Below are 27,024 nucleotides of genomic sequence, written 5' to 3'. Positions count from 1 at the left end.
CCCACCTTTGCCCGCCCTCTGGACGGCGGACTAAACCGGTGTTGCCTTCAAAAGCCTGCCGCATGACGTCGACGCTGCTCGCGCAAATTTTCTCCGCCGCTGGGCAGGCCGCGTCAGCACTACACACCATGGCTATGCTGCAGATATTCCAGGGTGATCTCCTCCGTAAGTTGGACGAGATGGGACCTGACGCTATCTGCATCGCGGATTTGAGGAGCGCTTCAGATCTAACACTCCGCGCTACCAAGTCTGCTGCACAAGCCATGGGAAGGTGTATGGCTTCCGCCACTGTTGCTGAGAGGCATCTATGGCTGACGCTCACGGAGATGGCTGATTCCGAGCGCACCGCGTTTCTCGACGCCCCGCTGTCTTCCGCTGGCCTTTTCGGATCTTCTCTCTCCGAGTTCGTGGAGAGATTTACCGAAGCCCAGAAAGCGTCTCAAGCCTTCAAGCACTTCCTCCCGAAGCGCTCCGGTTCTGCAGCGAGTCGTGAAAAACAGACTCCGCGGAGCTCTCAGCCTCAGCCCCCGCCTTCGGCCGCATCTTCACAGCAGCGACAGCAGCGCAGCTCGAGGCCCCGCTCTCGCTCTACCAACCGACGCCCCGCTCAGGCATTATAAAGAGAGGCTTCTTGCTACAGTTTTGTCGACGCCCTCCCCGCTTCACAGCGCGCGTCGAAACTACGGTGATTTTAGAAGTAGCACACCTACTTCGCGCCGAAATATCAAAACTGATAAGCAAAGGGGCGATAGAGCATGTACCCCAAGCTGCTCGAGGGCAGACCGTTCTTCGGCCTGTGGTCGGGACGAGAAAAGCTCCAACACATCAACTGCCTGGAAATGCTGGCAGTGCACAATGCGCTGACGCGTTTTTGTCCCCAAATCAAGGACCAACACGTCGTAGTCCGTTCGGACAACACGGCCGTGGTGTCCTGTATAAATCGCCAGGGCGGTCTGAGATCCACATCCCTGTACAGGCTGGTGAAACGCCTCCTAATATGGGCTCAGCACAATTTGCGCTCGCTGAGAGCAGTGCATGTGCCTGGGCTCCAGAATGTGGGCCCAGACAGACTGTCCAGGAACAACATTCCCCTGGGCGAATGGTCTCTACACCCACAAACAGTCCGGCTGTTGTGGGAGAGATTCGGCAGAGCTGAGGTGGACCTATTCGCGTCCCGCGAAAACGCTCATTGCCCCGTGTTCTTTTCCAAGAACGACAGCGCGCTGTCCCAGATGTGGCCGCGCTGCCCGCTATATGCTTTTCCCCCCATCTCCCTCCTGCCACAGGTGTTAGAGCGGGTCAGGGAAACAGAATGCCCAGTGCTGCTTGTAGCACCGTTCTGGAAGAACCAAGCATGGTTTCCAGTCCTGATGCAGCTAGCAGACATCGCTCCATGGCCAGTGCCATTGAGGAGAGATCTCCTCTCGCAGGCCGGGGGCTCGATTTGGCACCCACACCCGGAGCTGTGGTCCCTTCATGTGTGGGCGCTCAACGGATATCCGTTGACCTCGCAGAGGGAGTGATAAATACCATCACTCAGGCCAGAGCACCGTCGACTCGGCGGCTTTATGCCTCAAAGTGGTCGGTTTTCTCCGGCTGGTGTACAGCTCGGAGCCTATCACCTCTCGATTGTGAGGTGACGGAGGTTCTCTCCTTCCTACAGGAGCTGTTGGATAAGGGCAGATCCCCTTCCACGCTCAAAGTTTATGTGGCGGCTATTACAGCGTTCTCTGGAACAACGCTGGGTCAGTCACTAGGAAGGAACGATTTAGTCATCCGCTTCCTCAGGCGAGCTAGGAGGCTGAATCCACCCAGACCTCCTTCAGTCCCTATGTGGGACCTTTCTACGGTTTTGGCGGCCATGAAAGGTGCCCCTTTCGAGCCTATCCAATCTATTAGCCTCAAACATTTGTCTTTCAAAACAGTGTTTTTGATGGCTCTCGCTTCGGTGAAGCGCATAGGCGACCTGCACGCGCTCTCCGTGAGCCCAGCGTGCTTAGAGTTTGGAACTAATGACTCTAAAGTCATACTCAAACCTAAGCATGGCTATGTGCCAAAGTCCCTCAACACGCCGTTTCGGGCTCAGGTTATCTCCCTGTCTGCCCTGCCGGGATCAAGTGAGGAAGGGGACTCAAGTTTTCTTTGCCCCATTAGGGCTTTAAGAGCTTACGTGTCCCGCTCTGCTGTCTTCAGACAGACTGAGCAGCTCTTTGTCTCGTTCAGTGGACGTTCCAAGGGAATGGCTGTTTCGAAACAGAGCTTATCCAGATGGATAGTTGACGCCATAGCGCTGGCTTATACTGTCAAGGGCCTCCAGTGCCCGTTGGGAGTTAGAGCGCACTCCACGAGGGGCGTTGCCTCCTCGTGGGCTTGGTCCAGTGGGATTTCCTTACAGGATATATGTACGGCGGCAGGCTGGGCCTCGCCGTCTACATTTATTAGGTTTTACAACCTAGAGGTTCCCGCCTTGCAGGCTAAGCTACTATCGGTGTAGTCGATTCAGCTGTCTAACTAGAACACTGAAATCGCATGCGCAACGCGCTACCGATTGTCTTATGGGCAGAATTGTGTAAGACCCACATTTCCCACATTTAGTTCAGGTTCCCCACCCTGTCTATGTGATGTCATATTCGCGTCTGCTGACGCGACCATATAAGGACGGAGGGAATCCCCTCTTGTCTCTAGACTCTCTCTGTGAGGTCATGTTTTACGTCTGCGGACGCTACAGTATAGGGAATTAAGGTCCCCCTCCCTTATTCCCAGACTCTTTGTGAGTCTATCTGGTGGTTATGCACTGTACACCTGGTTTAGCTTCCAGTGATCGGTGTCTTTATCCCAGCACGCACGGCGTTTTACAAGGGGTTCCCGTAGCGTTTTTACAAAAACGCAGTACGAGAGGACTCTCGTAAGAGAACGTACTCGGTTACTAACGTAACCTCGGTTCTCTCTAGAAGAGGGAACGAGTACTGCGTTCTCTGCCGTGCGTACGGTTCACTCTGGTTCGCTTCGGCGATGAAAATCAAGTGAATCAGCCTTTTCGAGCTCCTTTTATAGAGGTTAGCCACACCCGTCTCGGCGGGAAATGGCGAGGAGGGCGCGAAGCGCCCTCATTGGCCTGACGTCACCTCAGGCCTCGCTCGATAGGCTTATGCAGTTGCCGCAGAGCAGCCAATGAGCGAGCAAGCCGTCTCGCCATAGCTGAGTACTGCTGCAACGCGCTTTACATGTATGAAAATTAAGGATAATTTTTTGCTTCAGTATTTCGTGAAAAAAGAGTTTTTCTTCTAGAGAGAACCGAGGTTACGTTAGTAACCGAGTACGTTTCTGCTGTTTAATAAACCTAATGTAGGCTTATGCTGCTACAGTAAAACACTGATGTTTACTTTCAGAAGTTGTAGGGATGTTTTCTTGTCAGAAAAATAATGTGAAACACGTATGTAGGTTATACAATTTAAAATATTTGAAAGATAATTTAAGTTTATTTTACTCACTTTAAGCATTATGGTATCGCATATTTAATTTTTCTTCAATATCGTGCAGCCCAGAATGAATCTTTGATAGCATTAAATGTGTCATCATAACTGTAATGAAAATAGTCAGAAGGACCAATTGCGAATGAACAATATAAAGTTTATCAAATGTAAGACAGAACGGATAGAGATGCTGGTCAGAGTCGAGGTGGGCAGATGTTGAACCGGGCTCGGTAACGCAGCGCAATGGCCAGAAAGTAGTCACTGAAAGGCAGCAGATCCTTAAGGAAGCACAGGAAGCGAAATCCACAGGAACCATGAATGAAGACACAGGGAGCAGCACGGTGAATATGGAGAGAATCCCTGGAGAACCTAAACAATGATCTGACAAAGACAAGACGAGATCACAGACAATAAATAGGACTCTGCATTCGAAACAGCTGGCGCTGATCAGCTCATCAGCCGCGCTGATGAACCGCACCCATTCACACACGCATACACATAGCGAGGGCGAGTCAGTGAATCCATGAACCGTGACAAAATGTTTTGAGTTTACACAATTTAAGTCAGGAAGGCCAGTGTCTTAGGGAAGATAATAAAAGGGTTGATAGTTGTGGTATGAATATGTGTGTTAATGTGAGATGTTGTGCATGGGTTTACATGTAAAGTCAAGAAGGCCAGTGTGTTAAGATCACCTGTTAAAAGAAGAGAAAAGATAATAAGAATTAATAGATGTGTGTTAATGTCAGATGTTGTGCATTGGTTTAGGCTACATATTAAAAATCAAGGACTCCAGTGTGTTAGGGTCACCTGTTAAACAAAAGGAAAAGATATACCCAGCAAACACAGAACGTTGGCACAACGTATCCAACCTTCTAACAACGTTTTAACAACATGGCCAAAAGGTTGCTATAGCTACGTTGTGTGGTGAAGGTTGTTACAGCGTTGTCACAATGTTGACATTGAACCACCGTTCAGGGCCATTGCTTAAGGTTGTGCCAATGGTGTCTTGACAACCACTGGACAACATATGTACTCGTCACTGCCCTGAAGCGCGAAAATCAGCATTTTAAATCCCAACCACCTGTTGGGCTCATTGTGTTGTCTCGTTCTTCATCGAGCAAGGATACGTGAGTATTGCGTTTAATTTAGCCTACCTCAGCTATCAAACACAACCTACAACTTTCATTTCTAATGTGATTAATGTAGCCTCGCTTGCACTGTTTAGTTTTTCATTAGATTTTTCCGCTATTTAGTCTCATTCGTTTCTTTGCTCCTCTCGTCCGGCTTTTGGCTACTGTCTGCCATACAGACCCGGTTTTGTTCATTAACGTAAATGTTCTGATCTGCCTTTGCTTTTTATGTTTCATTTATTATACTTAAAATAAATTTGTATATGCGTTTATTTCTTTTTTTTTATTTCTTTTTTTTTTTTCACAAATGTATTAGGCTACTTTTGGAAGTGCAATTTGATTACCATATGCAGTTTGAATAAAGTTGAATGAACGAAACCTTCTGTCATTTTTACTCTTCAAAGTGTCCACTTGCAGGTGTTGATAGCCCCATTAAATAATAATATAGATAAACAAACGATACAAAGTATATAATTATCTAACAAAATGCTAAATGGGGGATATAGCAGCATATAAAAATATTTTCAGAACGTCGTCTCTCAGTTGCTGAATGTCGCGCAACAACGTTGCTACAGCCCTGTCGCATCTTACAATTCTACGTTGTTACAATGTTGCAAGCACGTAGACAGCGACGTTGCCATAGCAGAGATGCAACGTGCCAGAGACGTTGCCACAACGTAAATGTGTTTGCTGGGTAAGAGTTAATAGAGCTGCAAGCAGCAATTATCGGGGCCAAGCGCAAGCAGATGACAGGATATGCCAACATGGCTGAAGGTGTCAGACCAACTGCAACAATGAGCAATTAAATACAATTAAAGAGGATTTTAGGCAAAATGGCTAAAAATCATATAAAAAGTCATTCAAAATATGATTTAATGGATTATCACTTTCGACCAATAGGTGGCGCAGTTACAAAACTGATGTGATGTGGTCAGAGTGAAGTGACAATGACACATACAAAGTTTGGTGTCAATATGTCAAGGCATTGCAGAGATAAAGCCTGAATAGTGCTTTTAGCATCATGCCTCAAATTTGCTGCTACGCTATACGAAAACAGTTTCGTCTATAGACACGAAATCCATAACTTTTAGTCAGCACAGTCTGGAGATGATACGATTCGATTTTGGTGAAAATCGGACAAACGGTCTAGGAGGAGTTCGAAAAAGTAGGTTTTGACAGAAAATCAAGATGGCGGACAGGAAGTTCGGCCAAATAAGGAAAACTTGGTATCTATGTTCTTGGCTTGACCCAATGAATCTATTTATACCAGTGGCATTTCAAAAGCCAGATTTATTCAAAAGTTATTAGCCTTTTTGGAAATTTTGTCATAACATTTGATCACTAGGTGGCGCTGTCTCAAAATATTTTGGGTACCTTCAAAGGATGGTGCTGATGGCACATTCTGAGTTTCGTAATAGGCCATTATCACGCTGATACGTAGTACTTCCGCATTCAGTGATCTTTGTGCACTGCCACTTCCGGTGAATCACTCATCACTCTGGCGAACCCACAATGGACGACCCTAAGTTTAGTTATACTGCATCCCTGGTAAATTTACCCAAAATAACTTTTTCTGACGTACATCGACTAACTGAACAACATTCCATCACAGCCCGCTCCAAAGTGAACAAGGGATACAGTTTCTTTTTCGAGAACTTCATCTACGATTATGAAGGTAAGTGGCTAACGTTACTAGCTAGATAACATAACATTGCATTAGTAACGTTAGGTTAGCTTATCCTAACGTCAGTTTGGCGTCAGCTCAGATGTTCGTATGGTTATAAGGTGTTTAACCTACGTCAAACACAACTAAAGTAAGATTATTCACATTTAAATGAGGCTGAGTCAATACTACAGAGTCCGGGAAGTCATCACAATCCGTTCCCCCGTGGGCACGGTTTATGAATTTGTGGGTACAGATTTCAAAAACTGAAGGCACGGTTTACAAAATCTGAGAGCGCGGATTATAAACTCGTGGGTACGGTTTATTAATCCGTGGGCACGATCATTTGTTAAACCGAGGGAACAGTGAGAATTCGTGAGTACGGTTTATAAACTGAGCGAAAGGATTGCAAAACCGTCGCCACGGATTGTTTTTTTCTCTCCGACAGGTGACTTCCCGGGCTCCGTACTATTCACCCATTTCATTTGTATTCTGATAGGAAGAAAGAAGAATCCACAAATGCATTAATTATAGTTTTGTCTACCAGTGTCCAACATCATTGACAGGGCGGTGGTTGTCAGGTCTAGGTGTTACAGGTCGATGAGGAAGAGAGAACAGCCCCATTATTTGAAGGTTTTTTTAGGAAGCTAAGGCATAATGGCAAGAAGTTTAACCCCTTCCACTGTTGCCTGTTTACATTAAGTCAGTCAACAGCCATGTGCAATAAATTGCTATACCTTTGTGACATACGTACGGAATGCAAATATCAATATCATGATAATGTGACTTTGCATTTAAATTCTTTAATATCCTGTTTGTTGAATCCAACATGTTAATGGTGTAAGGGGTTAACTACTCTACTGTGGTTGCAGATTTCCTAGAATTTTTTGTTAATTGAAATGCTCTTTCTTAAATTTCTATATTATTCGCAACAAGATTTTCATTTTAGTTTAACTTTATCAACTAAAATTATTAGTGTTGTGTCTTTAATGTAGATTGTTTTCCAAGCTGATGCAGCTGAACTTCAAGAAACCTCATGCAGCTGTACAGCAGGCAAGGTTCTGTGCAACCATCTAGTGGCCTTGTTGTTCCAGAGTGCCCATTACAGCATGTTGCAGGTGAGGGCTGTGGTCTGGGATAATGTTTACATGGGCAGGTTGATTGGAGTGACACTGGTTCTAGGGGTCTACTTTTGATTGTTAACAAGCACATCCTCAATCCCGGTTTGCTGTTCTATCTCTTGTTCTGCAGTTGAGAGCTGTACCACCACCTGTGGCCTGCACAAGCTCTCTGCAAACATGGCATCGACCAAGGACAAAGGTAAGATTGTAGCCGCGCATTGCTGCACCGCATTGAATAGACTTCCAGTCTATTTTTCAGCTGTGGCATGAGCTGCTCCGCGTGCCACCCTTCGTTCCGCGAGCAGTGTGTCCCAAACGTTACACCTGGGGGACACTTTTCGTGGAGCGAAGCGTGGTGCGCGCGGCGGCTGAAAAATAGACTGGAAGTCTAAAGCGGTGCAGCGCGAGGGGCTGCGCAGCTGTACGTCTGGCTACATTAACATGGGGGTGAATTGGAAGCGTTGCCACTCCACGTGGTTACCTCGAGCGGTGTGTTTACACCATTACAAGCAAGATACTATTGCAATCATGGCTACTTGTTAATATCATTCCCAGGGGATCCATGCAGAGCCGGTTCAGGACTTGGTTGTTAGGAGACCAAAGCCATCTGCCAGGAGTGTATGCAAATCAACACTCTATCAAGCATACACAGGTAATGTAACTACTGTAACTAATATCATACTGTTGGCTGCCGTATAATACATAATTGTATCTTGCCACTTTTATACACATAGATTATGTAGCAAATATAACACTGCAGTGAGCAATTCTCCAGAAAAACTCTTAACATCAGAATTGAAAACCAAAACAAGCTTAGGGCTGGGTACCGACCGAATTGCCTTGATACTATCGAGTATTGAAAAATTACTTGTTTTTCGGTACCAGATTTCGATACCTAAGTGAAGAGATACCTTGTTGATCACTCTGACAGTGTTTATATTGCAATAATGACATACTGAATGTAGACTGCCGTTCAAAAATGTGTTGGTTTTCAGAATTCTTTTTCAGTAAGGATGCATTAAAGTGATCAAAAATTACCTCAAGTCAAGTCATCTTCATTTATATAGCGCTTTTAACAATGTAGATTGTTTCAAAGCAGCTTTACAGAGATAAACGTATAATTTAAGGTAACAGAGATTGTTTTGGCTTTATAGCGGTTCTTTAAAGTTATTTTCGAGCTAAAGTTAGTTTTGATTGATTCGCTTCCGTTGCAACGATCATTTGTTATTAAATTAGGGGCCGCTAAGACGACACCATTTTCTCTACACAGACTTTAAACGCGAACCTGTGAGAAACGCTGAAGGCGTTCACATGCGCATCATGAATTAATTCTATAGTTATGTGCGTTTGAATATATGTGCGCAGGTTTGTAATTCCCTACAGACCAAGTCTAATCAAAGTACAAGCTGCAAGAGATGTGTAGATAATTTAACTCTTACTGTTTTTAATTTTACGTTTCAGGATCCCTCCCTGACCCGCAAGTGTTGTCTCTTGGGAAAGGACTGAAAAACCTCAGGCCGCAACCACTAATATCCTCAGTGCTGCTTGGCTTGTCTCAACTCTCCATGGTCGACTCCTGGTTCAACATGGTTCACCCCTGTCCTACCAGTGTCCTCCTGTGGTCAAACACGGAAATTATGTCCAACACCCAGATACACCAACATTCCCTAAACTGCCTTTAGAGGGGTCAACATTTCCCACTACTTTTCCAAACTTTGACCCAAACTCCCAACAGTTTCTCCATTTGGACAGCTTAACTGTGACGCACGAGATGGCAGCTGAGAGAGAGGAGCAGACACGTGAGCAGTCTGAGTGCCCATTATGGCAAGCCTTACGCAAGCCTAGAGTGACAGCTAGTAGGTTCTATGAGGTTAGCCATGTGAAAGGGCCTTCTTCTGGCCAGACCCTGGCAGGGCGGATACTTAAGGGAGTAGGCCAAACTCCCGCCATGAAGCGGGGCCTTGAACGCGAGCCACAGGTGCTGGAACAATATTCAAAACATTTTAATGTAAATGTCTCACGCTGTGGATTTGTTATCCATCCTGATGCTCCTCACCTCGGGGCTAGCCCTGATGCAAGGGTATATGACCCTAGTGCAGTTCCCTGTTTTGGGCTTGCTGAAGTTAAATGCCTAGACATCTCTAGCATTTCTGAGGCAGGACATGTAAAAATGGTGAATGGTCAGGCAAAACTGAAGCAGAATCATAAATACCACTGGCAGGGTTAAGGTCAATTGGCAGTAACTGGATTGAGTTGGTGCGATTGTATAACAGACACTGAGGGAGACTTCACCGTTGAAAGAGTCTGGAGGGATGATGAAATGATCAAAGAGATGAAAAAAAAGGTGGACCTGTACTTCTTTGGCATGTATATGAATGTGTATCTTAAACAGAAAGTGAAATGAACTGAATGAATAAAGGATTTTATTAATTTCCTTTTTCTGAGTACATTATTTACAACATTATTATATATTTACATCATTTTAAATACTTTCAGGACAGACTGACCTGAATTGATTATAGATGAATGACTTCTCATTCAACTATATACATCTCATTCAATTATATACATCTCATTCAATATGTACAATGTTTTCAGTATACAGTTAAATGCATGTGATCGGGGGAAACACTATTCAACAGGGATGTAGCCTTTTAAATCAAGTGGTCCCTGGAAGTTGGTCATCACACAGCAGACGGTCCACAGCTGGTTGACTGTCCCAGACAAGGTTAGAGGGACAGTATGTTGCCAGATGCGGTATTCCTTGACTCTGCGTATTGCCCTTTCCACGAGGATTCGAAGTCGGGCGATTGCTTGTGTTTTTAGAGCATCCTCTTTGGTGAACTGCGCTGTGGTTAGAGATGAAATAAGTTAATTTCTATTATTTCAGTGAGTGCCTCAGCACTTTATAAACATTTGTCTGCACATCTTAATGATTATCATTTTGGTCACAGTTTTAATTTGAAATGTTCATTCTTTTCATGCCTACCTGTCATCTTGAAGGGTGGTATAATCAGCGTTGCCCCACGGTCAGCTAGCAGCTTCTCGATGGTGAAACCCTTGTCTGCCATGCAGCCATCTCCTGGCTCCAGTAAGTCGAGCAGTCCACTTCGTTCAGTCAGCTCTCGGTCAGAGATGGAACCGGTGAAGAGACTTGACACAAAAGTCACAGCACTACATGGGGCAATTCCAATTAATCCCTTCAAGGTTGTCGTGTTTTTGTACAATGAGAAAACCTCTGACTGGAGAGTGAGGGATGATGGATTCTGGCATCGCACCTCGGTGTAGTCGATGATTACCCGAACATCTGGACTGTACTGCACAAATTTGCTTGGCATGGTGTTCTTGACTTGCTGTTTACTCATCCAGATGGGAAGGGAGCCAAGGAGCAGGTAAAGGTAGTTGGCCCACGTTATAATAACACGGGAGACAGTGGACACACTGACCTGAAACATGTCAGCCAGCACCTTCTCTTGCAGGCCTGCAGCAACTCGGCAGCAGAAAAGAAAAAACTCATCAACCAGTTGCAGTCTACGCGTTGGACTGGGAGAAAGGGGTTCAAATGTCTGTCCCTTTTTCTGAGCTTTCGACCAATAAACCACCATGGAGGCAGATGGTTGAATAGCCTCCCAGAAGTCACAAAAAACATATCTTGAAATGAATCTTGTGTAAAAAAGGATGTCCTTGTCTGAGACACAAAATCGGTGAAAAAGCACTTGACTCACTTTCAGCTGTGACAGCTCTGTTGTCAGCTCCTTGATTTCATCTTCCAATTGCTGTATGCATGCAGCAGCAGCATCCAGTGCACCTGTATGAGATGAGAGAAAACATTTATTTATTTTGTCTTTGACTTGCATATTGGAAGTAGTTTGGACTAGAGGCTGACATTTTTTCGGGAATCCCACGGGTCACGGGATTCCCGTGGGATTCCTGCAGGATGGGAGTCATCTTTGCTATTAATCACGGGATTTGGACGGTACAGGATAAATGGTTAACGGGAGCAGACGGGAGCGGGAATCAACCAATAGCAAAGACGACAAAAAAAAGAAAAAAGTAAATGCACCATTTTGTAGTTTCCTTTTAATACGCCTACAATGTAACGCAATTAAAAAATAACTACACGACCCAGCCGTCCCAGAAGCCATCAAGTGCTTTTTGTCACGGCTTCCCGCCGGAATTCAAAGAGCAGTGATGGAGGGAGCTAACAGCCGCGGAGAAGTTGATGTGGCAAAAAATGATTTACAGCGCAAAGTCAGAAGTAATGACATGTCTATTAAGTTCACAGAACTGGTCGGAAAGTCTGAAATATTAATTAAGTTTATGAGAGTAGAATGTGACGGTGATAGCACGATGTACGCTGCTTGTAAGACATGCTTAGTCTTAGTCAAGTACGCAAGTGATTCAGGGACGAGCGGTCTGAAGAGGCACACTTGCAAGGCAAATTCGGGAAAGAATCAGCCAAGCGTCGCTTCGTTCATCAAGCGAAAATTGCCGTCAGGTGTCAAGTCTCGTCTGACCGACAAAATTGCTCGCATGTGCAGCCAAGATCTCAGACCCTTTGCGGTGGTAGAGGGGAAAGGCTTTACCAACGTAGCACAGGAGCTGCTCGACATTGGAGCCAAATATGGAAGTAACTTGCAGGTGGAAGACATACTGCCATGTGCACGCACAGTTTCCCGTCACGTAGAAGGGGAGTATGAGAAAATAAAACTGCTGGTCATGGAGGAGCTCCGTCAGGTATGTCACTCTGCACTATTTTTATACATAAATTGTACCTCTCACGCAGTAGTCTGTGATCTATAGATTCTAAACCCTATACACCAGATTTTCCTTACAATTTTTAAACGCCATAATATCTCCATATTCTAAACTGGTAATCTTTTTTACATGTAAGATATTTTGTGGCCCATTAAAAATATAATTCTTCCTTTCATGCAGACTAGAGACCATGCTGTAACCACAGACCTTTGGACAGAGGAAAGGACCAACACACACTACATCACTGTTACAGTGCATTACATCCTTGACTGGAAGATGGTAAACCGGATTCTGGCCACAAGAGAGATGGAAGGTGTTAAATCCAGTGACCACATCAGAAGGACTGTGGAGAGAATCCTTCAGGTATCTCTCTCCGTGTGTCTGTCTGTCTTTCAAATCAGATCATCTTTATCCACAAGGCATATGTAATTAATATTGCTAATTAATGATAAAATTGGGAAAAGTATGAGAACAGAGTGCAACAGTAACAACAACAAAAAACATGTTTACAAGAAAAATTATACAATAAGAGAAATATATCAATAAATACAACAGTAGCCATGTGTGTGTCACTGTCCCTTACTGTACTGCACATCAGTTTGTTGCAGGCAGCTGCATTTGCTGCTCTCTGTGTCGGAGGCAGTTTTACTTTTTTGATAGATTAAGGAAAACGTTTCATAAAAATTTCAAACTTTTAAAAATAGTTTTCATATTTTCATATCTTAGTGTCCTCCTGTGCTGATATGCATTAAGCATATGTGTAAACACTGTATGTTTTGTCCTAATATAGTTATAAACATTTATTGAAAAGTTCTCTGTTCAGTTACAGGACCGTTAGTCATTCTGTTTTGATGCTCTTATATCTGGGCTTCTTTTTGCAAAGCTTTTGTGTTAGTCTTTTTTGTATCTTTTTTTTTTTTTACCTCACACAGGAATTTGGCATCCTGAGCAACGACACCGCTTTTGTAACGGATAATGGCTCAAATGTGGTTGCAGCATTCAAGGACTATGTCCGACTCTCCTGTGCTGGCCATAATATCAACTTAATCTTAAAACATGTATTTGACCACTTGGACGAGGACAACCCAGTGCACAGCAACATCATCAAGCTGTTTAAGGACACAAAGACCCTTGTCACACACTTCAAAAGAGCAGGGTAAAATAGCATACAATTTTATGACTTCCTGGTAAAGCTGCTTATATAATTTGAAAGAAATTAAAGTGAAATAAATAAAAAGAAGCTACTGTAATTTATACCTGCACAGGTCTTTGTTTTTTTTACTCAATTTTAAATAAATCTCTTTTTTTTAAATAAATGTTGTTTTCCCAAAAGAGAGGCCAATGAATTGGAATTTATGTCACCGTAACATCCATTTTTCTTGTGCAATCTCTTTATATTTTAGGTTGCAAAAAGCACTGGACCAGTCACTGAAGCAATCTGTGGAGACGAGGTGGAATACCAGACTAGCAATGCTCCAATCTGTTAATGATGCTCTGAGATCTGGGAGGCTGCATGACATCCTGCTTCGCCGAAACGAGCTCCGTTACCTCAACAACATAGACTGTGAACTTCTTGAAGACATCATCCAACTCCTGAAACCTTTCGATGAGGCTACCAGGCATCTCTCCACTGATCAGACACCTACCCTTCACCTTGTCCTCCCGACCAAGGCTACTCTACTGAGGGGTTTGTCGATCCAGGATGGAGACAGTGTTATTGTAAAAGAGGTAATACAATACATTTCTGATTTTCATTTAGTTGGTGGTCATTCAAGTAGCAAACATAAGCACAGTGCAATGATGTTGCATGTATCGTCATACTCCTCCCCTAGCTGAAAGGGAAGTTAGCCCAGGCAGTGGAGATGAAATTCAAAGTCCACCTGTACCATAAGGTAGCCACAGCTCTCTCTCCTAGCCTGAGGAGTTTCTTAAGGAAAACTCTCAACGGTCAGGAGTATGAGGAGGTCATCAGCACCCTGACAGCACTCACAGAAACGTCAGGGACAGAGGAGAGAGTGAGAGGCCTTGTGGAGAAAGAGGGTGAATAACACTAGCATCAACAGCATTTGCAGAGCAAATGACAAAATTTATTTTCATTTATTTAGAGTGACACACACATACAGGAGAGGTGTGAGGATTACTTTATAGGTAATGTTTAATATAGGTGTGTTAGACAATTGAGTATGTTAGACTACAAAGAACTAGATTGTAAATGACAATGTTCTATAAGAATCTGTATTTTTTCCTGAAGATCCACCCCCAGAGCAAGGAGCTACGGAGGTGCATAACTTCTTTGCAAGTTGTGTAGAAGAGGAGGAGAGGAAGGAGGACAGTGGTGATATGGAGTCACATGGTCGCCAGTTGGTGCTGCAATACATGAATGACACTAAGTTGACACGTTTCCAGTGTCTTCTTGACTTCTGGCGGGAGATGTCAGGTGGGCTCGTACCAGTTGCCAAGAGGCTGCTAGCTATCCCCGCAACAAGTACTCCTTCTGAGCGTAGCTTCAGTGTTGCGGGAAGACTGATAGAGGAGAGGCGTTCTACCCTCAATCCAGAAAATGTAGATGCACTTTTGTTCCTACACAGCAACATATAACTAAGATGGACTCATTATGCAAGAGCATAATTGATGAAAATCGTAAACATGTAATTAAAAAAAAACTATAAATGTAAACTATAAATGTATTGTTTACTCAACAATAAATGAGTAAAATGCAGCTTTATGTGCTGTTTGGGTTTATTAAACTATTGTAGACATGGTGTGAACTATGTACTGTTTTTCTTTTATTTGCTGTCTTCCATTTTCTGGAGAAAATCTAGAAACGGGCTCAGCAGCTGGTCTAAAACAGGATGGAGAGCAGATTAAATCAAATTCTATGTATTAACTAAACACTAATTGAAGAAAAAAATATATGGGAGCGGTACAGGAGCGGGAGTCAGTTTAAACAGGAGCGGGATGGGAGTGGGAGTCAATTTACCAGGAGCGGGATGGGATGGGATTATTTTTTTAACTTTGGTCTGGGAGTGGGACGGGACAAGATTTCTTTCTATGGGAGTGGGACGGGACAGGAGTGAAAATCCACTCCCGTGTCATCCTCTAGTTTGGACCTCTAAAGCAACATGAAATAGCTTTTTATAGCTCAATATACACCTTTACGTTTAACCCTTGTGTGGTGTTCATATTTTTGTTATTCAGCCAGTGTTCGTGGGTCTGGTGGACCCACTTAATGTTTGGGTTTTTAATTCAACATAAAAATTTTATGTTAAAATACTCAACAGATGTTTACTTCATCCCAATTACAAGCAATATAAAATGCATATATGGTTAATATTTTCTCTTTACCTTTGTTAGATCACATTTAAGAATTACAACTCTGTGCGGGAACGGCAGGGAAACACAAAACTCACTCTTGCACTCACACACTCTCATTCGCGCGCGCGCACGCACACACACACTCGCTTAGATATGTGGTTTACGGGGACTTTCCATAGGCGTTATGATTTTTCTAATGTACAAACTGTATAATCTACCCCCCTACACTAACCCTACCCCTAAACCTACCAATCAGAGAAAACTTTTTGGCCTTTTTTGAATTTCAAAAAACACCATTTAGCATATTTTTTTAAGCCGTTTGGTTTATGAGGACACAGATGTCCTCATAAACCACATTTCAGAACACAAGCAAGGCGGCAAACAATGACATACCTGGTTTAGGAGCAGAACCATAATCATGTTCAGTCATCACCACCGCAGCTGCGACCTCCTCCATCGCCTCTTCCTCACATGGCAGGGACTGCTCCAGAGGAAGGGCTGGGCAAACGTCATGGCCTAAGCGAGTTGATGCTCTTTTATATGCGGACTCCCTTCTTGGCAGTCCCCAGTTGTTCCACTGGAAACGGGAGGGCACAGACCCGATTTTCAGACGCTTGATGCGACCCCGTTTGGTAAAGTTAGCCATGTCAGCTAACGCTAGCCTGCTAACGTTAGTGTAGTAGTCTGATTCACTAAAGTGCCGGCTACAAACAAACGTGCTACCTTGTTTTATTTTAAAGTTTGGCCCTTCATCCCGGCGAACCGCTTTAATCCACTTCTTCCTTAGACTCAATTCAGTCGGGAATCCATGAAAACTTAAGTAGGGTTGGCGTTGTTTGTTAGATTTACAAAGTGGAACAGAGCAGTGACATCTAGCCTTCGTTTCAGCCATTGTAGAACTGCGCCGGAAGTGGATATGCACAGAGTTGACAAACCCCGCCCATGAAACCCGGAAGCGTGATAATCCCCTATATTACAGCAATGCATTTGTTTAGTATAGCATTTTAATTCACAAAACTGTATTGAAGTCAATGGGAATTTCATGTTTTGTTCTGTTATAGCGTCACCAAGAGGCTCAGTCCCACCATTTTTTTTATGTGTCCTCAGAGTGAGCCCCCACATATGTGTGTCAATTTTGGTGAAAATATCTCAATTTGCTTCTGAGTTATAGACATTTATATATTTCGAAGATATAGACAAATGTTTTTTAAGCGCTAAATCACAATGCTACACAAACCGTAAGGCGAAACCTAGCATGTTTGGTATCGTAGGACTCGGCAATGATTCAGGAGTCTAATTAGATGAGTCGCGTTAAAATAAGTCGACCACACCCAAAGTTATAAGCATTTGAAAAAAAAAATCATCACTAGGTGGCGCTGTTTCGAAACTTCGCAGGTTCTTTCAGGACATTGTGCTGATTACCCATACCAAGTTTCGTAACAATCCGTTCATGCGTTCATAAAATACAGCATTTTAGCACATAATTCAAAATGGCCGACAGTCAAAATGGCCGATATGGTAAAATTGGATATCAGTCGACTCGGCATGTTGCCCTGAATCTAACGAGACCAATTTTATGATTTTTGGACAAACTGTTCAGAAGTTATAAGCAAAAATAGCCATTTTTCATATCTCCGGACCAGTAGGTGGCGCTGCGCCGAAACACAGCATGTAGCCTCAGGTCATGCTTGTGAGTAGAAGTACCAAGTTTGGTCTGAATACGATAAACTGTTGCGGAGATACAGCCTTACGTCTGTTTTCGCAAGCGCTACATAAAATTTGTTCGTGGGTTTATCGAAAACGGTTTGACGAATCAACTTGAATTCCATATCTTTTTCTCGGCATGGTCTGGAGATGATCTGGTTCAATTTTCGTGAAAATCGGAGAAACGGCCTAGGAGGAGTTCGAAAAAGTAGCTTTTTCAGAAATTCAAAATGGCGGCCATATTTATATGCCGGAAAATGACGTCATACACTGTAAAAAAAAAAACAGTAAATTTACAGGAAACGGTCTGTATTTTTTACAGAATTTTGCCGTTTTGTCATTATACAGTAAATACCTGTTATTTTACAGATATTTGTTGTAATTTAACACTAGAACGGCCATGACGGTCATTTTGACCGTTTTGAATTTTATATCTGCAATAACTTTGTTGAAAAAATAAATACAATCCTGCTGGCACCTGACTTTTCCTAAAAGTATCTGTATTTTCATTTAACCCTTAATCAGTGTTTGGGGTCATTATGACCCCACTGGACTTTTCTTTCATTTTTTAAAAATGTTACCTTCATCTCAGGGGCATGAAACTCTGGGACTTTTCCTAAATAACCTATCTAAACATGCACAAAAAAACTGGGCTTGATTTGGTTGTTCTAAAGGTGTGTAAAAAAAAATTTACCTTTTAAGGTGTTTGGGGTCAAAATGACCCCACATTGAAAATGAATGGGAAAATGAAAAAAATGACTTTTTTTTATTTTGTTTGTCAAAAAAATCAAATTAAATCCATTATAAATCTGAAAATTTCTACATATAAACCAAGGTCTGGTCCTAGAGCATAAATAAAAAGTAGAACGAACTTTCTATCTCATACACACACACACACAGACACACACAAACACATAAACAAACAAACAAATGTATGTTTTTGCAACAGAGAGCATTTTTACAGAATTTGGCAAATAAAATAAACAAAACTGGCATAAATCTAAAAAAAATTTACATTTAAATCAAGGTCTGGTCCTAGAGCATAAACCCAAAGTGGAACGAACTTTCTATCTCATACACACATACACACAAACGCACACAAACACACACAAACACACACAAACACACACATGTATGTCACTGCAACAGAAAGCATTTTTATAGAAATTGGCAAATAAAATAAATAAAACTGGCATAAATCTAAAAAAAATTTACATTTAAATCAAGGTCTGGTCCTAGAGCATAAACCCAAAGTGGAACAAACTTTCTATCTCATACACACACACACACAAACACACACAAACACACACATGTATGTCACTGCAACAGAGAGCATTTTTATAGAAATTGGCAAATAAAATAAATAAAACTGGCATAAATCTAAAAAAAATTTACATTTAAATCAAGGTCTGGTCCTAGAGCATAAACCCAAAGTGGAACAAACTTTCTATCTCATACACAAACACACACAAACACACACAAACACACACATGTATGTCACTGCAACAGAGCATTTTTATAGAAATTGGCAAATAAAATAAACAAAACTGGCATAAATATAAAAAAAAATTACATTTAAATCAAGGTCTGGTCCTAGAGCATAAACCCAAAGTGGAACGAACTTTCTATCTCATACACAAACACACACAAACACACACAAACACACACATGTATGTCACTGTAACAGAGAGCATTTTTATAGAAATTGGCAAATAAAATAAACAAAACTGGCATAAATCTAAAAAAAATTACATTTAAATCAAGGTCTGGTCCTAGAGCATAAACCCAAAGTGGAACGAACTTTCTATCTCATACACACACACACACACAAACACACACATGTATGTCACTGCAACAGAGAGCATTTGTATAGAAATTGGCAAATAAAATCAACTAAACTGGCATAAATCTGAAAAATGTCACATAAGCAACATGGAACAAGCTTGTTCCACACACACACACACACACACACACACACACACACACACACACACACACACACACACACACACACACACACACAATCATGTCATAGTGGTGACTTGTAATGGTTCTGCAAATGTATATAATAATTTGATAATAATTATATAATTAATATTATATAATTATAATAATTAATTTGATAATAATAATAATTAGATTTTTTATGCATTTCAAAATGTTTAAATAAATATTCACATATATATATGTATATATATATCAAATTTGTGAGGAGAAGTGAAAATGAGTGAATGAATGGTTCTCTATGGCCCTCTATTGGATACATTTGGCCATTGCACTTTAATTCCTTTCCCATAAGAAATAAGTTTTTTCGACTAACCTTTAGATGGCAGTATTCCATCCCTAACACATAGAGCAATGCCCAAAAACCATTTATATTGAATTAATATCATTATTTAAGTGATTTTTTCTTTAAAAAATCATTTTTCATGAGCCAATTTATGGCCTAGTTATGTAATTGTGCAGTAAATAGGTAAAAAACTTCAAAATTTCCACAAAAACACAGCATAAATGTATAGTTGAGAAGTAAATAAAAAAAATGATATATAGTTTTCCATATAAAAATGTATATTTCCTTATGCAATCGCTCTTTAAAAGTTTGGGGTCAAAATGACCCCAAACACCTTAAGTGTCGTCCTTTTCAAACACTGATTAAGGGTTAAAATGTGTTTCACATAAATTACACATAAGGCAAAAAAACAAATGAACATATTTACCTATTTCGGCCATAGGCGGTCAAAATCCATCAACATTCCGTGCATGAGCTACTTTCTGACATTCTAACTGAAAGTGGGTGAATATCAAAATACATGATAGAAACATTTTGTTAAACCACTTACAAGTGTTATGTTGACAACACTATTGAAACAATTACTTTTTATTACAACTGTACATGAATAGATAGGCCATTTGGCCCTGGACTGATAGGGTATTCTATTTGTCCATTCTATTGGCTCTATTCTATTTTGAAGACTTGTGCTGGCTGCACAAGTCTAATTTAAGGCTCTCACAAATAAATAGTATGGGTATATTATACATTTTCTGAGTCATCAGAGTGCCTTGAGTATTGAAGTTGTTGAGTTTTGTGTCCGTGGTGTTCTTTCATGCCACAGGGATAAAAGAAAGCATACAGTTTAGGCGGAAATTGGGAAAAAATGTGTGTTATTTCTGGTTTAAAGAAGTCATGTGACCTCTGTGTTTGTCAGACAGATTCAGTACTGGGCTTAAATGAAAGCCTAAAAGGTCCCCTTTCCAACGATACCGAGCACCATATTATAGAATATTGACAATATCCCTGAGCCTAAACCAGATATACACCAGATTTCAAAAACGGAATTTATTTTAGGGGGTTAGTAACTTCATGAGCTCAAAAAAGTGATTTCGCTACCACCGCTGCACTGCTATCGTGATTTTTCTAATACTAGGGGTGTAGCCTATACCTTGCCAAAAAACAATGATAGCATTTGCCCCCCCCCCCCCCAGAGCTGCCAACTCTCACGCATTCAGCGTGAGACTCACGCAATTTACACTTTTCACACGCTCTCACCCACACATCCATTTTCTCACGCACAGAAAAATCGCGAAGCATAGAGGACACGGAGACCGACAGACTAGACAGAGCAGGTTACATATGATATTAAAAAAATCTCAGCTCTCAGATTCTGTCACTTTTATTACGAAATTCAGACAATAAATAGCGTTTTGGCGCTTGTAAATGTGACGCGACAGATCCCTAGCAGCACGTGAACCGATCATCTCTACTAGCTAATAGTAAATAAACAACAATGTTGAAAGATACAGTACAACTTACCGAAATGTATATTCCTCATACATAATATCGACCAATCAATCAAACAAAGGGGTCAATAAAACAGCTGGAGAACAATTAGGCTATGTCACATTACATTTACCTCAGGAAATCCATTTGATGACCATAATATAGGCTAAAGCACGTAACGTTAGTTGGCTAGAAAAAAGAGCTATAGGGAGTATTTTGTTAAATATAAATAATACTGCCAGCTGATGGGGCTCTCTGTATGTTTACAGCATTAGGTGAGTTGTTTTTTTCTTGAGAAAAATGAATGCCTATCTTGCGTAGCCTACCTAATATTTATACAAATGTGTCATTATTAAATCAAATCCCAATAATTGAATTGAAATAATAAAAAAGCGTAACATTAGCTTACCAGAAATTGTACCATGTAGCCTAAACATTGTAACATGTTGTCACTAAACCTAATAAAATTCAGTTTAGTTACTAAAATGTTTTGACAATCACAATACACTTAATGTGATGCAATATTTTTTTTTTTTTACAGACGCTAGGAGACTGTCTACTGATAAGACATTCTGTAATAGAAAAAGATCTGTATTCATATAGGCTATAGCGCCTTTCACAGGCATTGTCACAAAGCGCTTTACATGAGTGTTTTATTACATTCACTTCTCACCACCGACATACATTCGCAGATATCATTCATCATTAATACAAAGTAGTCCGTTAGTATCCATAACTGACATAATCCACAGCAAAACTTCTGTGAATAGATACCTTTTTGATTTGCCTCGGGCTTTGCCTTCGGTTTGTTTTACCCTTCAAACATGGCGGCGGCTTGTTGCTACGCAGGTCACATGATTTGTGACGTAACGCCGACCAAGAGAATTAGTTATAGTCCGGGTGTCAGTCAGTCCGGAAATAACGCGCCCTTTTTCAGTGAGCCTCAGTGTTGCCAGATGTACGATAATTATCGTATTTGTACGATAATTTTGACCTCTGTACGATGTACGATCAATAATGGAAAAAATCCTATAATGTACGATAATTTCAGAACTGTGTGACACTTCAAATGATGGTCGTTGTAATAGGGCTTCTCATTGATCTAGCTGTGGATTCTACGTCTACCGGGGGAAGAACGTGTAGAGAGAGGGAGCGAGAGACCTTGCGTGTGTGTGCTAGTGTGCCTCACGAAGCGCATGTAAGGACCCAACCAATCAATTGTAAGTGCGGGCGGGCTTTTATCTATACTCCCGAATCAGAACCGTACTGTGCTAGACTAACTGGGACTTGTCTATGGAGTTAGAATCATGCCAAAACCTCACACACACACAAAACGTGTTTTACTCACACCCAACGATTCACAAACAAACTCAGTGTGGTTTGCAAATACAAAACATCACTCACAAACTAATGCATTTTGTTCTGCAAATAAAAAACGTACCTATCAAACAAATACAGTATGTTTTACATATACAAAGAAACGTATTTCTTCAATGACAAAAATATCCTCCAAGTACAAACTCAAATCTTTCAAGTACAAAAAAAATCCTTCAAGTAAAAAAAAAAAATCCTTCAAGTACAAAAAAAAATCCTTCAAGTACGAAACAAAATCCTTCAAGTACGAAACAAAATTCTACAAGTACGAAAAACTGTCACGTGACTTTTGGCACTAATTTTTCGCCTTGCTGATCCACACACATGCTCGTAAACGGTCATGTAATTCACACTCCACAACAGCAGGTGGCGCTGTTACCGACTTGCTTAGCGCCGCCACGGACATGGAAAGAGGAGAGAAGAAGAAAAGCTAGCGTGGGGGACGTATTTTGAACAAGATGAGCGGCCAACAGGTGAGTTTGCAGTCGTTGCTGGTGAAAAATAAAATGTTAGAAATGTTAGTATATTTAGTTAGTAAATATCAAACTCCAGAAATGTCTGTCGTGGGTAGGGTGAATGGCCGTAGCCAGCTATGAAGTCACCGAGGTCCGGACCTCGGTAAAAAAAAATTATATTCAAAAATAAAATTTCAAACTCTCTGAATGATTAATTAGCCTTTTAAACCACTTCATATCGCTGCGAGAAGGTAACGCTAGAACAGTGAACGGGGCTTGAGAGCGTGTTGAGTGAGGGCGCGGGTGCAGCCTCCGTGTTGCCAGATCCACCTATTATACGTCTTTTTGGACTCGTCTTTCCCATTTATTGTGACACTTTAGGAAGTTTTTTTTTTTATTACCTTTCCAAGTTAATGTGAAGTGGCGAAGTTATGAGATGATGATAACAATAGAAAGACTGGTAAAAATATGTCTGGCCATTTTATTTGTTTATGTTGCATATAGTTCAATTACCAGTTAATCTACAGTTTACAGTAGTTTGTTGTAGTTAAACTGCAGTGCATTTAAAATCTCTGTAGCTTTTTCAGTAGTTAAGTACTTTGGATCATGTAGTTTAGCTAGTTAATTAAAAACTGCAAATTCATAGTATTCAAATAAAAAATTTTTTCACCCTATAAAGCCCACAACAATAGGAAAAGTAGTTGATAAGGGAATGGGGTTTCACTTTTATGTGTTTTTGTAGTGCTGTCATGAAAGCTATGTGGTTTTAACCAAATTTGAGTATATAGAAATATGATGTCTGAAGTATTTTGTATGCATGTCTTGATGTGTCATATTTTGCAGTGTTAACAATGCACTTAAGATTGCACCCATGTGTTAAGCTTTTTTAGAGCAATTCAGGAGAAAAAAAAAATACAACGTAAGAAAGTTAATACACACGTCTTTGCTGAAATGTATTGTGCTGTTGTTGTTAACAAGCCATGGTTCATTTGCTCTGCCCTTAGGATTGCAAGTGTCCTGTGACAGGTGAGGGTGTGAGTGGGAAACCCACTCCTGAAACTTGGCCCTGGTTTGTCCTCATGGATGAGGTGTTGGGACAGAGGCATTGCACCAACCCCCCTGTCCTCATCGCCTCAGTCCCTGAGGACACACCAGGGCCGAGTTCAGCAGTGGGTGCCCACGGTGAGGAGGAGCCAGGGGCAGCATCAGCATCAGCACCACCAGTAGGAGCACCACCAGAAAAACCAGCACCACCAGCAGCAGCACGAAGGCAGCGAGACAGAGGCCAACTAGAGAGGGAGGCAGAGGCGAGGAGAGCACAGGAGGAGAGGAGGGAGAGGATGGACAGGCTGTTTTCTCTTCTTGAGAGAATGATTGAAAAATATATATTTTTTATTTTTGTTTAACTTTTTTCACTTTTATTTTTTAAAAGGAAAGAAAAAATCTGTACATTGTTTTTATGCAACTTTAAATGTGTAAATAAAAGAGAATGAATTGTTCTGCATACCTGCAAACTTGTCGCTTTTCGGTGACAATCGCCATTTTCTTGGTCAATTGAGTCATTTACGTGAATCGCGTAGAACCGGAGAGTTTTTTTTGGAGGGGGGGGGGGGGTATATTGTTTCTCACAGTAACTGCCATGCAGGCTAGAATTGCGAAACATTATTGGATAATTCTTATAATTGACATTTCTCTGGGCCAATCGGAATCTTAGCACTTTTTCTCTTGGCCAATTGGAATCTTAGCACTTGTCAGAATCTTGAAGCACACAGCGTCACTCAACTGAGGCTGAGCTCGCATTTGATGAGACGCCTGGCTACCGTGCGAGTCTAATGGAAACTCACGCATGAATTTTCCTGCATTTTAGCGCCCACCAAAGTGATTTTTTGTCCCGCCAAAGTCTTATTTGATCGGTGAGTAATGTAGATGAACGGCTGCGTTTGTGACAGGGCGTATGTTTAACTGAAAGAATGAGCAGAGAGAGAGCCGGTCGCGCGCGCGCACTCTCTGTGTAAACGACTTCACCGTCTCCAAACTAGGCGCTGTGTTGCTCTCTCTGTGAACTCAGGTGACGTCTGAATCGGTGTAACTAATCAGTAACACTTTACAATAAGGTTATATTTATTACATAAATTATATAAAAAAGTACAGTTTGCTAACTCAAGCTTAAACTTTAAAATAAATAAAACCACTTGTTTTTTTAAAAAAAAGAGCATATGACTACATTTTTCCACACAGTGCTATCAAGAATCGATAAGAGAATCGATAAAGAATTGGATCGATAAGCAGAATCGTCAGTGGCATTATTATTGATAAAATCTTATCAATTCCCATCCCTATGTGAAGACCGTAAAATTATAATCAAACATTAAAGAACATACATGTTTTTTTTAATAGTTTTTTTTTTTTTAAGAGTTAAAAGATTAAAACATTTTGCTAACATGAGGTCTTATTGTGTCACTGTCAGTCTTTTTACATCAGTGCAAAACTAGGGTATGCAGATTAATTATTATTATTATTAGTATACATTATTCATCAGCATGCATTGATTAATCCCAAGGCATGTATAAAAAAAAAAAATATTTTTTCTTTTCTTTTTTCAAAGAGTATATTTCTGAAAAAAGTACTTTTAATAACTACTAATACTGCATTGGGGGGAAACTACTAAAACCTTAGTTAAGCAAAATTATCTTGCATACTCTAATGCAGGGGTTTTCAACCGGTGGTCCGCGGCCCCCTGGTGGTCCGCGGCGGCATTGCATGTGGTCCGTGACATGCATTCCAGCCTACGTAATTTCACTATTAAATAATTAATTTTTCCAAACATTTCCAGAATATTTGCACATTGGTGTGAATACACTAAATTTTATGAAAATATCAAAAATAATATAGAGGAGTTGAGATTCAAACTGACACAGGATAGGCTAGCTTTGCACCTATCAGGTCTATGCTTTGCAACGTCATATACGTACACATTCATCTTGCGCGCGAAATAGACCAACATCTCGGAGAGTTAAGGAAATACATTATTGAGGTTTCATTGAAAAGACGCTTAATATTGGTGAATTTAAATTTGGAGTGGAGTGGAGCTGTTAGCTATAACGTTTCTAACTAAGGCGAAGATTGCTAGTCAGCACCAAGCATGGATCGCTTTTTAGTGAGGAAAGTGACAGATGTCAGGACAGATGGACAGGCTTCTGCTGCATGCTCTTCAGACAAAGCTACAACGTCGGAGGAAACAGGGAAACGTAGTGGGAAACGAAAAAGAAAATACAGTGAAGATTATGTTAAATATGGATTTACAGTAACGACTGACAAAACAGGAGAGGAGGTACCACTGTGTTTCGTATGTTCAACGTTGCTTTCAAATGAATCCATGAAACCGTCGAAACTTTCTCGTCATATGGAGACACATCACAGCTTCTTGAAGGCCAAGCCTATTGAGTATATGCAACAGATGTTGCGTGATTTCAAAGGACAGCAGACGCTCATGAGAAAGAGTGCAAAAGTCAGTGAAAATGCACTGAAAGCCTCATATCTGGTGGCTCTCAGAGTTGCGCAATGCAAAAAGCCTCATTTAATTGCAGAGCAGCTGATTTTGCCAGCAGCTATAGACATGTGTAAAACCATGATGAACGAAGAATGTGCTAATAAATTAAAAACTATTCCTTTGTCAGATAGCACAGTCGGACGTCGAATTGAGGAAATGGCAAATGATGTGAAAGAGCAGCTGATAGAGAAACTTCGATCAGTACAGGGATTTTCAATTCAATTAGACGAGACGACAGATATAACAAATGACGCGCAACTTTTGGCATTTGTGCGATACGAGGATAATAGTGCGATGTGCGAGGAATTTCTCTTTTGCAAACCACTGCCAGGGCGAACTACAGGTGCCGAGATCTTTTCAGCCCTTGATGACTTTTTCAAAGAACACAATATTTCGTGGCAGAAGTGTGTGGCGCTATGTAGCGATGGAGCCAGAGCAATGAGTGGCAGCCAGACTGGATTGATTGGGCACGTAAAGAAAGTAGCACCGGCGATAATTTGGACACACTGCATGATTCATAGAGAAGCTCTGGCCGCCAAAGATCTCAGTGTTGAGTTCAGCGAGGTGTTTGATGCTGTTGTTAAAACTGTAAACCTGATAAAACGAAAAGCATTAAATACACGCCTGTTTGCATCCCTATGTCAAGGCTTAGGAAGTGAACACACCTCTCTCCTTTACCATTCAGAGGTGAGATGGCTGTCTC

At 41.4% G+C, this 27,024-nt stretch overlaps 2 protein-coding genes across 2 annotated transcripts; both read left to right on the top strand.

Moving 5' to 3' along the window:
* Positions 1-6,026: 6,026 nt before the first annotated feature.
* LOC307166666 (uncharacterized protein) lies at positions 6,027-9,802 on the top strand. Its single transcript, XM_079885162.1, has 5 exons — positions 6,027-6,278; positions 7,262-7,384; positions 7,518-7,586; positions 7,943-8,039; positions 8,849-9,802. Exons 1-5 carry the CDS (start codon positions 6,273-6,275, stop codon positions 9,067-9,069), a joined length of 516 nt encoding a protein of 171 aa, XP_079741288.1. The 5' UTR covers positions 6,027-6,272; the 3' UTR covers positions 9,070-9,802.
* Positions 9,803-12,447: 2,645 nt separating this feature from the next.
* Positions 12,448-14,743, top strand: LOC307167827 (zinc finger protein 618-like; the record flags this gene model as incomplete). The annotated part of the gene is made up of 5 exons (XM_079887133.1): positions 12,448-12,508; positions 13,078-13,301; positions 13,549-13,873; positions 13,978-14,185; positions 14,397-14,743. Exons 1-5 carry the CDS (start codon positions 12,452-12,454, stop codon positions 14,741-14,743), a joined length of 1,161 nt encoding a protein of 386 aa, XP_079743259.1. The 5' UTR covers positions 12,448-12,451.
* Between the last annotated feature and the right edge of the window lie 12,281 nt (positions 14,744-27,024).

Source organism: Squalius cephalus (genome assembly GCF_949319135.1).
Source record: "Squalius cephalus genome assembly, chromosome: 11".
Classification (NCBI taxonomy): Eukaryota; Metazoa; Chordata; class Actinopteri; order Cypriniformes; family Leuciscidae; genus Squalius; species Squalius cephalus.
Note: the sequence above shows the minus strand (reverse complement) of the source record. Positions and strands in the feature narration are given on the sequence as shown.

Bases quoted from the DNA above. Each gene is read 5' to 3' on its own strand.
- LOC307166666 (XM_079885162.1), top strand. The intron at 7,385-7,517 runs GTGAGGGCTGTG...CTTGTTCTGCAG, and splicing joins CCCATTACAGCATGTTGCAG to TTGAGAGCTGTACCACCACC. The intron at 8,040-8,848 runs GTAATGTAACTA...TTTACGTTTCAG, and splicing joins ACTCTATCAAGCATACACAG to GATCCCTCCCTGACCCGCAA.